General features: G+C 41.4%; 1 protein-coding gene across 2 annotated transcripts in view; it reads right to left on the bottom strand.

Annotated features, from left to right (window-relative positions):
- Positions 1-10,660: 10,660 nt before the first annotated feature.
- Positions 10,661-17,079, bottom strand: part of LOC147689423 (vomeronasal type-2 receptor 26-like) — a 508,280-nt gene continuing 501,861 nt past the window's right edge. For both annotated transcript variants that reach the window (XM_086940102.1, XM_086940103.1), the window contains exon 4: positions 10,661-11,568. In XM_086940102.1, coding sequence (XP_086796228.1) covers positions 10,661-11,568 — 908 coding nt within the window. The remainder of the gene's footprint in view (positions 11,569-17,079) is intronic.

Below are 17,079 nucleotides of genomic sequence, written 5' to 3'. Positions count from 1 at the left end.
GAAAGTAAAAAAGGTGGATATAGAGTCAATAGAAATAGTGCAGGACGATACGCTAGGGACAGAAACACTAAGCCCCACCAAGTCCACAACCTAGTGTATTGGCAAAGAACTTAGAACAATCACCAAAAGGTCACAACACAGCTTCAAGGGCAACAGGCAGTCAGGTGGTTATAACCACGCAGCAGGAAAAAAAGAGAACAAGCATACAGATAAGCTACATTTTGAGGAGGCAGCCACATTCTAGAACACTCGAATTGGGGGATCAACAAAATTGGCCAATAAGCAAGGAAAGCCCTACCACGGGAATGACAGAGAGAAACATCCAAGTGCAACAAGATGAAATATCATGGCAAGACCACGACAGGCACAACATTGCCAGCCGGACGAGGGCCAGCAACCATATATTTAGGATATCCCACGGATTAAACTCCCTGAGCTGCAGTGAAAAATAGGAGGTCTTCAGGCTATCAAACATTTGATAATCTATAACTACACATCAATTGTGTGTTCAACACTTTAAATGGAGGAACAATCTTAAAGTTTAGAAACGAACAAGGGACCTTGCGTACATCACGTCATCTGATTTGGCGTCAGTTAAATTCAGACCCCATCCCTATAAAAGCGATAGAGAAGCAACAGTAACAACTTAGACCTTTCCGGATATATTTGACCAAATGTTGGTAAATCAAGTCATCAATTCATGGAGGATAGAGCGACAAAAGCTCAAACCCCCTCCTCCCCGCTTCCCAGGAACACTGGGCCCGATTCACAGATCTAACCTAGGACAAAGTCCTAAATTTACTACTTTTGGTATTCACAGAAGTTAGGATTTTGTCTTAAGTTTGTCTTAAGACAGACTTAAGACAGACTTAAGACAGACTTAGAACAGAATCCTAACTTAAGGCTGTCAAGTCTTTCTGAAGTCTGTCTTAAGACAAAATCCTACTTTCTGTGAATACCAAAAGTAGTAAGTTTAGGATTTTGTCTTAAGTTAGTTCTGTGAATCGGGCCTGTAGTTCCTCTAAAAGCAAGAGGGAGTTCAGTCCTAAGGGGAGGGGCAGGGCAGGAATGTATCCGAGAACGTTCGATAACCTAGTAATTTGAAGTTTTCAAACAATGACCACCAGGGACAGGTGCACCAGGTGTATTATGACTCTGCAGCCCCGGCCTTTATAATCCAGGCAATACCGTGTCTTCCTAAACAGTCAAGTCATCAACTGGTCCTGACAAGAAGAACAAAAGCTCTGAAACTGAGTTAGATAGCGTAAACATTTGGTCATGGAACGCACATGAGCTAGAGAATCTGCTACAAGAATAGGATGCGAGGTAATTTCTCCAGAACTTTGACATTATCCTGATTAAGGAAACATTGTGCTCTGAACACGTGACAAATTGTAAGCTACGTAGAGTATCATGTACCAGTGACAAAGTTTTCAAAACCCAAGGTTGGCCTCTCCACCTTATGTGCTACATAATTCAACTGGGCCATAGAACAAATGGATCTCGGGGTAATCTGGATTTGAGCAATTAAGCTGGCACCCAAGAAGGCATGGCTCATGAACATGGCAGTGCTGTTTACAAATGTATACATTCACCCCAATAAAACAAAAAAAAGGGTAAAACATACAAAAGTTGCTTAAAATAATACAAAAATTAAAGAATCAATTCAAGCAAGTAATCGTCATTATCTCAGGATATTTTAATACAGACCTAAGTAAACTAATTGCTAACAGGGCACTCTCCAAGGTGGAAGCACATTCAGATGGTAGCTTGACAAACTAGGACTAAGGCTGCTGAACAGAAATACAAAAGAGGACTCACCACCATCAATCACCTTCTCAAATCCTTCCTCGCACAGAAAGTGACCATTTTAGCCAATCTATCAATGAAGTGAGCAAGATTGAACAGCTGTTTCGAATAAAACATCTAGGGCCATGTGTAGGCGGGGCAATACCGGTCGCTAACGGTTTAATTCTATACAATTCACTGTTACCGACTGATATTTAGGGATTTGAGATGTAGAAGGCGGCAAATAAGGAATCATTAATTTACCGATTTGTTATTTTAAGGAATCGGTAAAATACTGATTCCTTATTTTAAGGAATCAGTAAATTACCGATTCATTAAAGCCAATGTAGGTAGCACTCAAGTGAGTGCATTTTAGCCTTAAGGATTCGTTTGTAGTTGGTGGTAAATACCGACTACCTTAAATAAAGCAATTTTTTGCATTTTTTCTCAGTGCCATGTGGCAGACATACATGCCCTTAGGGCATGTATGTGCGCCACATGTGCACACTTGCATGATTCAGGGGTGCAACAGGGTGTCAATGTGACAACCTGCCACCCTTGAATACGCTCCCGCTATTACCGATTCTGTAAATACCGAAATGGTAATAGTGAATGGCTTCCCATTCATTCCTATGGGCCTCCAGGCCCATAGGAATGAATGGGAAGGTATTTCTTATTACTTCATTACATACATCACATTTACTGATTCCTAAATACCGAATCGGTAAAATTCGGTATTTAGGAATCGTTAAAATGTGATTACCTACATATGGTCCCTAATCACCTGCCCAATAATTTATCATTTAAAAAGTTTTAATTGGTGTGGCCCGGGGAGTGAGAAGCTGATGACAGAGGTTTATCAATGTGCCAGAACCATCAAGGCCAAAAGAAGAGAATCTAAAACTCAGGAAAAGCAAAAACAGAAGTAGGTGATCGAGAAAAGGCATATGCAATTTTAAGTGATACACAATTGACAACATTTGCAGCCAAAAAACAACTCCTTAAAAGTATAAATGGAGCCAACAAAAATGGCGGTACAGGAAGGCAAGTCCGGTATATCAGGGAGCTACGTATTCAAAAATCCCAAATTATAAGAGAAACAAGAAAATTGACAAAGAAAACCTGTTGTAGAGAAAAAAGAAGATACCATGAGGATCTGTGGAACAAGATCCTCCTGTCTGTCCAGTAAACAGCTGAACAGTAAACAAAATTCTGGTGGCAGGTGAATGGGTTGTCAACTGGAAAGGCCAGACATCCCAGTGCAGGGATTGATTCAGTCTCATGGGACGCCTGTGTGTGTGCCAAGTATGCAGCATCAGAGATAGACAGCGTGGGGGAGAGTCTGCTCTCAATAACCAAAAGAAAGGTCTGCCCAGTCACCGTAAATTACGTAGACCAAGTGAGAAGAAAGAAGACAAGCATAAGGATTAAAGAAATTACCATCACGAAAACGAGACTTCAGTAGTAGATACAGAACAAATGATGAAAACTTTAAAGAAATTAAAACCAGAAGGTGCAGCAGGCCGAACAGAGTCCCTAATGCGCTATCTAAAGGAGATGTAACTTACTGGGCACAATATTTTGCATCGTATTTTAATGAATTGTATCATAACAACCAAAATCCAGATTCCTGGAAACGCAGCATCTTCCAATCCATCTACAAGAGTGAAAACCTAACCTTACCAACATATATATTAAGGAAGTAAATTACAGGCTTATCGCCTTAATCAATTAAAAAGCAAAGCTCAATGCATCTTGTTTACTCCATCATTTAAAATACTGGGCAGACAGAAAAAAACATATATCACAAATACAGTCAGGTTTCAGAGCCAGTATGGGGACTCTAACAAATTTCACAGGATTAACTTTCTTAATAGAGAAGGCCAAATACAGAAAATCACGGCTATTTGCATGTTTTGTAGACCTCAAGTCTGGTTTTGATTGAGTTTCTTGAGGATGATTATGGTCAAAATTGGAACAATGAGGCATTCCAAAAAGCCTACTGAGGACAATTATAAAACTACGACAGGAACCTGGGTGCAAGTCAAAATTGGAAATGTCAGTCAAGTTAAAAAACAACATTCATACAAAGAACAGCCTTAAACAGGGATGCATCTTGGACCCAAGTCTGCTGACCTTGATACTTAGTCAAGTAAAGTTTATTTGAATAGTTAAATAAAACCGTTGCAATACAAAAAATATAATCAATTAAAACTATCATGTGCATATATAAAACTCTTTTATCTAAAACCGTGCTAAAAAGCTTGCTAGTTTTGTGCAAATATAATAACATAAATAACTTGTCAGATTTATCAACTTAAATTTATATGTTCGGAGAGTCCTCAGTCGCTACACACATTTTGCATATTCTTTCTAACTAGGTTCCTATTGCCTGCATTTCTGGCATTTTGCTACCGCACAGTCTCAGATATTTTATTGTTCTGCCTTTCGATGGTGGATCACTAGGTGCAAAGCAAGCCAGCAGAGCTTGCCTCCTGGTGCGGATCCCTCGTTATTTGAAGATTTGTTTCAAAAATTTCTTTTGTGCTATTTTAAGTTCTTTATAGGAGCATAATAGATGCATCATGCCTTCCTGAGACAATCCGCATAAGCGACACACAGAGCCTGCTATATCGCGATGCCAGGGGGAATATGCTGGGCGCAGTTGAGCAGTCCAAATCTATATTTCATGAAAGCTATTTTTATATTTTTGTCATATCCAATGTTGAAGTAGGCTTGAGCTCCCAGCTTAGAGTATGTGTTTAGGGTCATCCAACCATGTGCTCTCTTTGAGAGTGTGTCCTAATCCTCTAGCCAAGAGAGTAGTTTCACTGACTTCCACACTCATTTTTTAAATATTGGGGTGGTTGTCGGTGTTTCCCAAAGTTGGTTCAGCCCAAAATTGTGTAGGCTGCTGGGTAGATATTTCGCAGCTGGTAATGTGGGGTGCGATTGTAGCTCCTTCCACAGCTGCTCATTTAGTGTGCCTTGTTCGGCTTTTGGCACTTTGTCCCATGCAATGATAAAAGCCCTTTGTCTAGCAAATGATTGTTTCAAAATGCCAAATTCAAGTCTGATTTGCGCAGGTGAGGTGTATTTCGGCAGCCCAAAAACACCCTATATGCTGTTGTTACTGTGGCATCAAGTGTTTTCGCGTCCATGCCTTTCTGCACCTCGCTGCCGTAGGTGATTGTTGGCAGAAGTTTTGCCCGGATCACCTCAATGAGCAGCAGGATTGATGGGCAACTTAATTTAGAGTTTAGTGTTTTTAAGGGATATTGCTAGTACTAAACCTTTGTGCTGTATGCTGTTCTTCTGTGATACAAAGTGGCTGCCTGTGTCCAACTTCACACCTAGATTCAGTTGTGTCCTCTATTCTGGTCTCTCCCCAGAACTAGGCAGAGGTTTGTCGCCTTTTTTTTCCGACTGTCATTGTTCTTGTTTTATCCAAGTTTATCGTTAGGTCATTTGCTTGGGAGAAATCCTGTGTTGTGTTTAAGGCATTTTGTAGCCCTACTTTTGTTTTGCTGATCAGGACTATATCATCTGTGTAGAGGAGACAAGGTAGTGAGATGTCTCCTAATTTTGGGATGTGCGAATTGCAGCTGATTAGCAACGAAACTAAATCCACAATATACAGATGAAAAATAGTGCGTGCTAAGACACAGCCCTGTTTCAGCCCTTTTTCTGTGGGTATGCGCCTCAACAGGTGTGTACCATTCCCCCCCTTCACGTGTTTGTATGCAGGTTTATTAATAGTTTGAGTAAAGGCTGAGACAACCCCCAGCTGCACAATTTGGACCAGAGTATTAAGCGGTTAACATGATCAAATGTAGCTTTGTAGTCAATAAAGCATAGATGTAAGGACGTCCATGTTTCCTGAGCCTTGTCCATAAGCATGGCCATGTTTAATATGTTGGTCACGGTCCCAACCGATTTAGTGAAGCCATGTCTGGAGATCCTCTAATGATAGGCCGGCAAAACATTTGGCTTTGTTATCTAATAGTGCCACTAGTCAATAATTTTGTGGTCAAACTTCACACCAGATTTATAGATTGGGGAGATGATTGAACCTCTCAATGAGGTAGGATGTTCAATGTTCTGATTTCTCTGAAGAGTGGTTCTAGTGCTTCTGCCCAGTAGTTTTCCTCGTGTTTGTATAGTGCTGGTAGTATTCCATTTGGGCCAGGGGCACCTTCTCTTCTTCGCTTTCCTATCTGCCGTTTGATTGCTCCAATGTAGTTAATTTGGAAATCCTCAGTTGGTAAGTCTGACCCCGATTTCTCAGAGTCGGCCAAATTGTTTTCGTCCAGGGCTTAAGTGTTGTTTGGCAGTCTGCTTTGTTCTAGCTTGTTTGACCCTGCTCTCTGCGGTCTGTGTCTTGTTTGAATTGGGACCTGAGATAATTTGCCCAAACTTCCTCTGAGATGTTCGAGGAGATGGCGATATGATTGTTATGGATAAATTGATTTATAGTGCTCCAAAATCTGGTGCTGTTGTTGTATTTGACATCGGCGTGTACTTATAAATACTTAGGATTTAACGTGGAACATCAAATGGTTTTCAAACATCCTCTAGCCGCTATTCTGGCCAAAGCACAGTCATTAACGTGGGGGTTTAAATTATTAAAGAAGAAACTGAGCTATCCATCATTCAGCATTTGCTCACAGTAATTCTCTATCAGTTAACACCAACGGTGATCCATGGTACGAAAATCATGCGGGTTGTGAAAGTCACTCTCAATAACAGCCAAACGAAAATATACAAAACCGTGTTTCACATCCCAAAATCAGCCTCACCAGCCCAGGTACACCTAGAGTTTGGCTTGAAAAACCAAGCATTTCAATGCAGGAGTGCTTATATCAATCAGTGCTTAAGGCTGCATGCCTCCAAGGGCGGCTCTATCAACAACTTATGCTGGCTGGAAATTGAGAAGTAACAACACAACAACATAAAAGGCTCCTGGGGGGACCATCTAAACCAGGTCAGTAAGGATTTAGGTATGCAAGATGCCTGGGGATTGAGAATAGGAAAATCTGCATTTTATTGAACAATAAATGCTTCAACTTGGATCTTGTCTCATTTAACAGATAAAACTACTCTTGCACGAAGACGAAACCCCTGGGTATTGATCAACTCACACAACAGCTTGCGACCTTTGGAGTATCTCTCAGAGCACTTTTCTTGTGCCCTATATCATCAGTTTATGTTATTTAGTTTTGGCTTCATTGAAACAAAAGATCTTATCTCCACTTGGAAAGATCCGTCGCAAAATCGAAAATGTTTACTCTGTGGATACAAGCAAGAGTTGCTAGTACATATCTTTTGTGTGTGCCCAGTGCCCCTGGCTCAAAGGAAAATACACTTGAAACCAATATTAATAAGCCTGAAAATTCATTCTTCCCCGAAACAATGTGCAACAGTATGGGCAGGCAATGATAAGAAAGGGGTATTACAAAGGTAGTGTATCTGTATTCAACCAATCAAAGGTCCTCATTAATAGATCTGCAACAGAGATATGGAATAATGACAGGGACTCACTTCAAGTACAGGTAGATCACCAGTTTCTTAACCAAAATTGGGACTGAAAAGATTTATACAAATACAATTCCCCTAGTGGAAGTTATGTCTTATCCTCAGACTAGACACAAGCATGTATATAAAATATTAATGGAAGCAGCTCATGTCAACCTGGAACAGGTATAAACTAAATGTGTCAGGAAATTGGGAAACCCTGACGTGGATTTACATCAGTCAATTGCACAAGGTAAGGGAATATTTCTCTCAGTAAATGTAAAAGCTCAACATTATAAAACTATCTTTGATCTCTATTTTACTCCGTCTAAGCTTTTTTGCTGGGGATAAGAGGGGACGATAAATGTCCTCGGTGTGATTAAGAAATGGCGGATATAATACATATGTTTTTCGGATGTGAGAAATGAGTGCTCCTAAAGGAGGGAATAGAGGAAATTCTGCTAGAGATATCTCCCCGGAGATCGAATTCCTGCGCTATATAAGAACCATAAATAAATAAATAAATAGTGGCATTGGGGGGCAAGGTCCGTATAAGTCTATCACTGATGCTATTGGGCTTTGATGACGAGGATCAATGTGATGCATGGCAGATCGACTTTGCGTTCATTGCAGTGGCCGTAGCTCAACTCCTTATTGCTACACAATGGATGGATGTTGATCCTCCCACTTATCACGCCTGGCTGGGTCGCTTGTTGGCCATATATAATCTTGGAAGATCCCTGTATAACTGTAAAGGCCGGCGCCAAAGCTAGAGAGGCCGTAAAATCCGGGCACCAATGAGCAAATGGCTTCAAGGCATAAAGATGGGAGGTATTGGCTGGCTTAGGATGGAGGAGGAAAGAACGGGTGGGATAATAGAATGATTCCTCTATGCATGAGAGTAGGAGACTGTATATGTATCGATCTCCATCGATGAGGTAGCCAAATGTTATGTACTATTATCCCTTCCTATGTTTCTAAGTCATATTGTCCAGTTTTAGATTTTACACATTTCTTTTCTCCTGTAACCCTCTCATTGTCATTGTTCTTTATTGTCTTTTATTGATTATTTGTATGTTTTACGGGATGTATATATATGACATTTTCTGAAAATTGACAGCCAAAAATTGCAATATTTGTATTTATGATGGGTTTTTTCTCTCTCCAAAAAATATTTTTTTTTAAATTAAAAGAAAATGAATTCTTACAGGCAAGCGGTAACAATTGGTTAAGTGGCACTTCATTTCCCCATCCTGCAAAGGGGTAAACATTCTAAAGCCAATCTTCAAAGAAATGGACCAAGTGAACGAGCAATCTGCTGCTAGGGGGCCAATAAGAAAACAAGGTTGGTTCGTAATTAAGACCATTGAACTCTAGAAGGCACTTGCACTTTATTTGCGATTTGAGCAGCTCACTTACTCAACATTGGATTGCTAGATTTTAGGTTTGAACAAGGTACCTGCACTTTAATTCGTGGTGGGAGCAAGTACTTGCACAAAATATCTGCTGCGAGGGGGGGAATAGAATTAGCAAGGTCAGACAACCGGTTAGTCCACTGGTTTACTTAAGGTCACTGGTTAACAGGTGCAATATAGAACTAACATTGGACTCACACCTACATTCACTTGTACTTATTCACGAATGTATTTTACTTGCAGGATAAATGGCATTTCACTGAGGTTCACTGTATGTAGCAGAAATCCTTAGCAGAGGTCAGCGTACAAAGTTTTCAGAGTAGTTATTTTTGTATTTTAAACAAATGTATTAGAAATGTTTTTTTATTGGCATGCAGCAGTTTTAAAACTATGCAAACAAACTTGACTTTGACACATATCATGGCCGCTCTAGAATTCAAGGTGGAGTTTATTTTTAGTGTGCACCTAGATTTGACAAGCACATGAAAATACAGTTTTGCAAAGCACATTTTTAGTTTTAGGGCAAAAATATAACCGGAGGCACAGATTTAAATAATTCAAAATCATCTCTCTCAGCCGTAAAGCTTTGATTGCTAGAATACTAAGCTGATAAAGTATTCCCTAAAGGATCACATGTTCAAGGCAGTATAATTGTGATGTGTACAATACAAAGCTATTTGTGTGTAAATGATGAACTGTGACAGTACCCCAGTGCAAGATGACATCTCTGTGCTCGTTCTTCGTTGGGCTCTAGTGGATTTTCTATCACAAAGTGAGTGCAGAATATTGGCTGCAAAAATATCAAGTCAGGATGGGATCTACAGTGGTACAAAAGGGGGTGGTGATGGACCGAGCATCTGAACCAATCAAACACTCACACCCAGTCAACAGATCTGGGTTTAATCCATCACCGTTTTTTAGCCCACTCTGCCACCCCAGTTCAGACATGGCTATATGCAAATCAGTCTGACCCTGTGCCTCATGGGAACAGTCAAGCCATGCTTTCCCTGGACCGGAAACAAGCTTCCGAGGACCGGTTTCTGGAATTTCAGGATGGGATCTAGATCTACAGCAGTATTGTCAAGGTAAGTACATTGGTAAGTCATATTACTAAGATCTCACGCAGCTCAGCGCATCACCTTTCTGTGCTGCACTGCTTGATGGGGAAAGGGCAGGGATACGCCGTACTTAACACTATATGGCACGTTCCTGTCATTTCCCAGTGCTGGTGCACATTATGCTGCCTAGCGCCAACGCTGGCACCCTTGCACCGTGGTGCGAGGGTGCCAGCATTGTAAGCAGGGTTGTATTTGTGAAGAAAGGGACACCTTCCTGCACAAAAACAATCCTGAGGTATTTTCCTCTTTCTATGTCTGCTGCAGAATGGAGCACAGATTGAAAGAGGGAGTAACAAGGAGAAATACAGATATGTCTCCTCGTTATGCCTCATGTGGGAAGACGTAGCATTCTGGCACATTCCCAGGTCTTCCAGTATTGGCAAATATGGAAATACTTCAGAATGAATGAGTGGATGCGAGGGAGCACCCACGGTCCACCCATGGAATGCCTTCCCAGGGCAGAGTAACACAATGCAATGTTGCACTGCGTTGTCTTTCTCTGGATTTATCAAGCTACTCCGGGCCACTCAAGGTGGCTTGTGTGGCTTTATAAATCAGCGGCTTTGCGCTGCCCTTGGGCGCCCTTGCTTGGCCAAAGGGCTAAGCAAAACCAAATTAAATAAGCCACCTTAATATTTTTAACTCTACACCGATGTGCCTTGATGATATACATGTTGTCAAGATACATAGATGTGGAGTTAAGAATAGTAAATGTAAACACACAGTTTTATATCTACCTACATTGAAGAGACCGTGCTCTCAAATATTCTGCACTTGGTATAGTTGGAAGTCGATAATTTGCCACTCAGTATTGTGCTATAAGTCTCAGGTGTTTACTTGTTTTCCCATTAGATAGTCCTTGGTGTTCAGCTCAGGTCTAAGGAGGATGATGTAGATTTTAGGGATGAAGATACAGCCTAGCAGTCCAGAGCTTGAAGTAAGTATGGCAAAGATCTCCACGGCCACCATGTACCTTCCCTTGGTGCTCAGGTACGCTGGGATGAAGGAGACCCAGACGCTGCAGAACACCAGCATGCTGAAGGTGATAAACTGGGCCTCGTTGAAAGTAGCCGGTAACTTTCTAGCTACTGAGGCAACAACAAAGCTAAGAACAGCCAAGAATCCCACATAACCAACCACAGCAAAGAACGCAGCGACAGAACCTTCGTTACACTGTAAGATCATCTTCCCAGTTTCTGATCTGGTGTCAATGTCTGGAAATGGAGCAAAGAGATGGAGCCACACAGTGCAGATCACCACCTCCCCCAGTGAGCAGCCAAGCATTACAAAGATGGACAATTGAGGGCCTACCCACTTTTTGAGTTTACTGACCGGCTTTGTGGCATTGAAGGCAATGATAACTGTGAGAGTTTTTGCTAAAACTGAAGAAACAGCAATAGTGAAAATGATCCCAAAGGCAGTTTGACGAAGGAGACAGGAAGTCTTTGAAGGGTGTCCAATAAATAAAAAACAGCAGAGGAAGCACAGCATGAGGGAGAGGAGGAGGATGTAGCTGAGATCCCGATTATTGGCTCTAACTAGAGGTGTGTTGCTGTATTTAATAAAGATTCCAAGCACTACAGCAGTGATGATGAAGAACAAACTTGTAATGGAGGTTAGGGCAACTCCCAGCAGATCCTCATATGACAGGAACTCTACCACCCGTTGAATGCAGGAATCTCTCTTCTGATTGGACCACTGGTCTTCAGGGCATGTTAAGCAGTTTGGCATATCTGCATGAAAAGAACATTGTTAAGTATTACGGAAGATGCTTTTAAGTAGGGAAGATGAGAGAGATGAATGGAATGTAACACAGTCTAGTTGTTATGACCTGTCCTATGCCTAGCTATGCACCTGTAGGCCCCTGCTTGGAAAAAGTCTCCATATTGTATTTCCATTGGTGCTGCTGGATTGGAAATTCTGCACCTTCTACTACATTATGTGACTATAACAGTTCAATCTAATCTCCTGATCTTACGCAAGCCTCATAAACATCAAGGCCCCACCTCTGCAGCATACACACAATTTGAAATGTCTCCTCTGCCTGTTCTTCAGCCCCAAAACCTCAATGCACAGCTCTCTTAATTTAGTTTCTGTTATAAACATTCATATCCTTAAAAAAATATCTTACTATAAACCATAAAAGTCTAATATGTTTAGGCACTGACGAAATGAGCTCAGGCAAACTTTGTATTTTTGCCAATGTGTTACATTTTCTCAGACACAAGTGAACTTTATAAACCTCAGCAACAATATCATTTCTTTTGGCCTCTATTGAAAAGTGGCAGGCCCAACACACATAGCTGGGCACTCATTGCATTTCATATTCACAAACTCTCCTAACCTATAGGTCGCATCCCCCATGCCTCAGATCTGGACAGACCATTTCTCTATCAATTTTCACCTCCATGTGGGAGAATCCTTGGATCTCAAAATCGTGTCCCTTAGACAGGTCAGACGTGGAGAAAGGTGTCTCTACAGTCCTTTACTTCAGATTTTACTCCTTCTCTCCCTACTGCTCACAGAGATATTAATCTTGCTCTGAAGGATTTTGAGGAAACATTACTCTGGCATTGGATATCATCACACCTCGAAACTCGGAAAGCCATGTCGCCCTGGTTCTCATAGTCTCTAGCGGCAGAAACAGCAATCTGTAGAAAGTTGGAACGCGAGTGGATAACCACTAATACTTGTGCAGACAAACTCACTAAGCAGCCTCAGGCATTTACCAAAGCAACATCAAAATAATTAGGAAGTCCCATATAGTGGATTGAGTTAAGAACACCAGAAACACAACAAATAAATACTTTATGATATTAAATGAATTTACCAAGCATTTGGCATGTGCCTAATCTACCCCAGCATATCAGTCTCCTTGTGATGACTTAACCAATCATTTTGAAGGAATTTTTCAAAACATTCATGACACTCTGTCAAATGGTCTCACACAAGAAAGGCGGGATTCACCTGCCTCTTCATTGTCTAATCAATTCACTCTTCTGGAATATTTTGATGTAGTTTCCCCTGAGTAAATCTTTGTCCTGAATAATAATATCAAATCGGGCTGACCAGAGGATTCTGCACCTCCTTACATCATGGCGACCTTGGCTAAAAGCACTCCTCCGTACCTTTACAGATCTGTTTATTCACTCCCTGAATAAGGAAACCATTCCCACAAAATGGAAACCAGCTCTTGTGAGACCTATTCTACAGAAACCCATTGCTGATCCTTCAGACCTTGCTTATTACAGACTAATATCACTTCTTCCTTTTCTCTGAAAATATATGGAGACAGTTCTGCCCAGATGGTTAAAATTGAAGTAGTATGTGATCTGAATCTTCTCCTGTGATGGATCTAGGGACCCACCCAGAGGTAAGACCTCAAGTTCCTTTAGAAAAGGGTTGGGACGATTCAGGGGTCCCTCCCAGAGGTGGGCCTGGACAGTGGGGAGGATACTCCCATGTCCTTTGTCCAGTTTTGCGCCAGAGCGGGAGCCAATGGCTCCCTGAACTGGTTTGAACTGGAGTATGCAGGGAGGGCACCAATTGTTCCCTTCAAGCAGTCTCAGTGGCGCTGGCAAGTGCCCACACCCTGCTCCAATACACTCAGTCCTGTCTGGGAGGTGGTTACACCTCCCTGTGACAGGATACCTATTGTTCTGCCTTCCACTGCTCGAGCTTGGCTCAGCAGCAGAGGGCAGAATCCTGTCTCTGGTTGGTAGCATCCATGTTGTGCAGTCCGAGTCTAGAAAACTGGTACTGGAAGCACTGAGAGTCTCCGGGAGTAGCTTTACAATGCATTGAATCATACCTCCCACACTGTTTATGGTGTGGGGGTATGATTCCAACATGTTTGATACCAAACATGATAGGGTACGTTACAGTCAGGTTCGAGATGGTCATCGCGTAATGACACAGTGCCCTTCTATGTGTCATATGGCTCTCTCACTTACAACCCGGGAGAATGGACTCCGTAGGCTGTAGGGGTGTCCTGCTCATGCATTCGCAACGGAACCCCAGTTTACGCAGGATTAAACTCACACTGGAGGCTTCAGGACCTGGAAGTGCTTACAGCATTCTATCTGCATATACAGCGCCATTCGGGAGAAATCACCCGAGACTCCTTCACTGCAGTCACTCGTGTACAGAGAAGACTCAGAGACAAGATTCAGAAGACAACACCGCTGCATTCTGAGGAGGAAGAAAATTACTTTCACACTGGCCACACAGTTGGCCATAAGAGAACATTAATGTATATGTAGTTGAGGGTATTGCACTCAATTATTCAAAATTTCTTAACGTTAATTCAATATGTGTGCAGCACTAGATTAATTGACTATTGATTTTTTATTGTTTACAAAATGATGTAAACGGATTTTATTAACCAAACTCGTGAGGATTTAACGATAAAGTAAAATTTGAAAAATGGTTTTATTTGTATAAGTAAATTACTCATTGTGCGCACTAGAGTCCTGGAGATCTAGCAATCCCAGGCCATGTTCATTGATACATAAGAGAACATTGGCTGAAAAGAGGAGACCTGTCTTCACTGTTACAGTTCCGGAACAAGCTGTAGACCTGGTTCTTCGAACAGCCTCTTCTCCTGCCATAGGATTTCAAGGTATAGGCAACCATCCAGTGCCTCACTAGGAGAGAAGCATAATAGAAAGTCTTGAAAAAGATGGCCCACATCCAATGAGTCCATCGAAACGCGTCAACACCCTTCTTTTGCACAATTAAACAACCAAACTCATCCCATGAATATTGAGAAATTAAGACAAGTCTGGGTTTGAGTCACATTGAGGGTTTTAATGTGCATAAATTGTATGACAAACTGTGAATGTCTGTGTTCTTTCTTCTCTCCCCTTCCCCTACTATTTTATATTGATGAATTAGAGCATGTTTGTTGGTTTTTTTCTTATACATTGGTGTAACATTGCTGTCTAGATAGATTGTGTATGAATTACAGGACAAATATTAGATCAAGTCCAAAGGAATAGTGTAAGGAGTGACAAACTCTATTTTAGCTTTGTGTATGTGTTTTTTAATTGTTGATAATATTGTTTTAATAAAATATTCCTACTTTTTTACTATGATTGTTTATGTCCATATTCTTACGAATTTGAATCTTGTGTCCAAGATCAATATTTGGGCTTAATCCTCTAGATATTGTACCAAGGGAAACTGTTGAACTCTACTATCTGGTTGGTAGCATCCATGTTGTGCAGTCCGAGTCTAGAAGACTGGTACTGGAAGCACTGAGAGCCTCCGGGAGTAGCTTTACAGTGCATTGAATCATACCTCCCACACTGTTTATGGTGTTGGGGTATGATTCCAACACGTTTGTTACCAAACATGATAGGGTACGTTACAGTCAGGTTCGAGATGGTCATCGCGTAATGACACGGTGCCATTCTATGTGTCATATGGCTCTCTCACTTACAACCCGGAAGAATGGACTCCGTAGGCTGTAGGGGTGTCCTGCTCATGCAGGGGCACCCTCACACTTAGAACCAAACACCCTGCCTTCAGGATTGTAAGGCCTACACTAGGGGTGACTTTTAGGTTTTAAGTGCAGTGACGTCACATTTAAGGAAACTTATATCTGGCTTGACTGGTGCTAGCACCTGTTTACACAGGTTGCAATGGCAGGCCTGTAGTCATAATTTGAGTGGTCTCTTATGCGTGGCATAATGGATTCTTCAGCACATGGTAGACCCCTGGTGTACCTGAGCTCTGGGTACCTTTTTTACTATGTACCAGGGACTTATCAGGGTGCACCAGTAGCCAATCCGGATTGCACCTAAGTACTCGCCATCTCCATTTCAGGGAAGAAGCACAGAAACTGGGGTCCTGATTAGCAGGATCCCAGTCATACTAGTCAGAAACTACAACAACACCAGGCAAAAGTCAGGGTAAACATGCAGAAGGATCCTACACTCCTACAGGTACAATATCAAAGTTGCAAGCAATGTGCACCCGTTGCAGAGGCAAAATGACATAATTATTGTAATACATATCAAGGGCATAGACATTTTACATTTTATCAAATCATGCAAGGTGAACGTAGAAAAGTTGTGATTTTGTTTTTAGAATTCCATTGCCCCTCCTGGTGGTTGACTAGGTACCGCCACCGGCACGTGGTGTAAGTAACTTTGTGGTTATCAGTTCTTCTACATTTCAATATGCTCACACCACTTACCGAGGTTTTATTATTGACACAATTGCACTGCCTGATTTATTGCATTAATTTACCACAATTCGGCACTTAGGTAACACCGGCCCGCCAATTGCACCGTAGATAATTCCTTCGACTCTCACTATACAAAAGTTTCACAACCTCATATTACTAACTAGGGCCCCCGGGTGCCTCAGAACCCCAGAGTTAGTTTACTTTATCAATTAGGCTAGGTTTAAGATGGAGGACTAATATTAGAACCAGTCCTCTTTTTCTTTCTATGTTCTTCATTATGTGTTTTCCATATTTCTGATCACCGATCTGATGCCAATATTTGGATGCACGTATGTATATCGCTTAACCGACCACAATGTGTGTATATTCTGGTTTATGGCTACCAAACCTTCCTGGGGTTTACTACTTGTTCATCAACAAAGTATATATGCTATATTAATATTAATAACATGATGACCTCATATTCTAAATACGAAATGTAACTTCTTACTATTTAATGTGTCAAGGTATGGTAGGGACAATAGTGTGTGTTCATTAATTTAAACAGAACCTTTTCCATCTCAACAATGGAAGACATATCTGGCTGATGCATAGAAAGGGAGGTGACAAAGAGGAAAGCTAGAGTCACAGGGATGGTCAGCTGCCAGGTGGCACCCCAAAAAGGAGTCAATAATAACTCTAACCTCATCTGATTAGACACCAAGGTCTCCTGGAGAATATCATCCTCATTTTAGAGAGAAATCAAAAAACATGGCGGAATATTTGAAGAAGAAAAATATTTGAAAAAATTGTTTGAGCGCGGTGTTACCCCCAATTTGGCAATGTGAGGCTCTAACATTTTATAAAACTCAGGGATGCACCATATCCACAATAATACGGCACACCCCTGCAAGGGTGCCTGTGCTGCAAGGGCGATTGTTTATGAGGGGGAAGGGACACCTTACCACGCATAAACAATCATTTTTTTTTTTTAACTTTATTTTCAAGTTTTTATCAAGGTAAATACGTAAAAGGTACATCAAGAGTTCACACAGCATTCCGACTTTCATGA

The sequence above is a fragment of the Lissotriton vulgaris genome, chromosome 10, assembly GCF_964263255.1.
Source record: "Lissotriton vulgaris chromosome 10, aLisVul1.2, whole genome shotgun sequence".
Taxonomy (NCBI): Eukaryota; Metazoa; Chordata; class Amphibia; order Caudata; family Salamandridae; genus Lissotriton; species Lissotriton vulgaris.
Note: the sequence above shows the minus strand (reverse complement) of the source record. Positions and strands in the feature narration are given on the sequence as shown.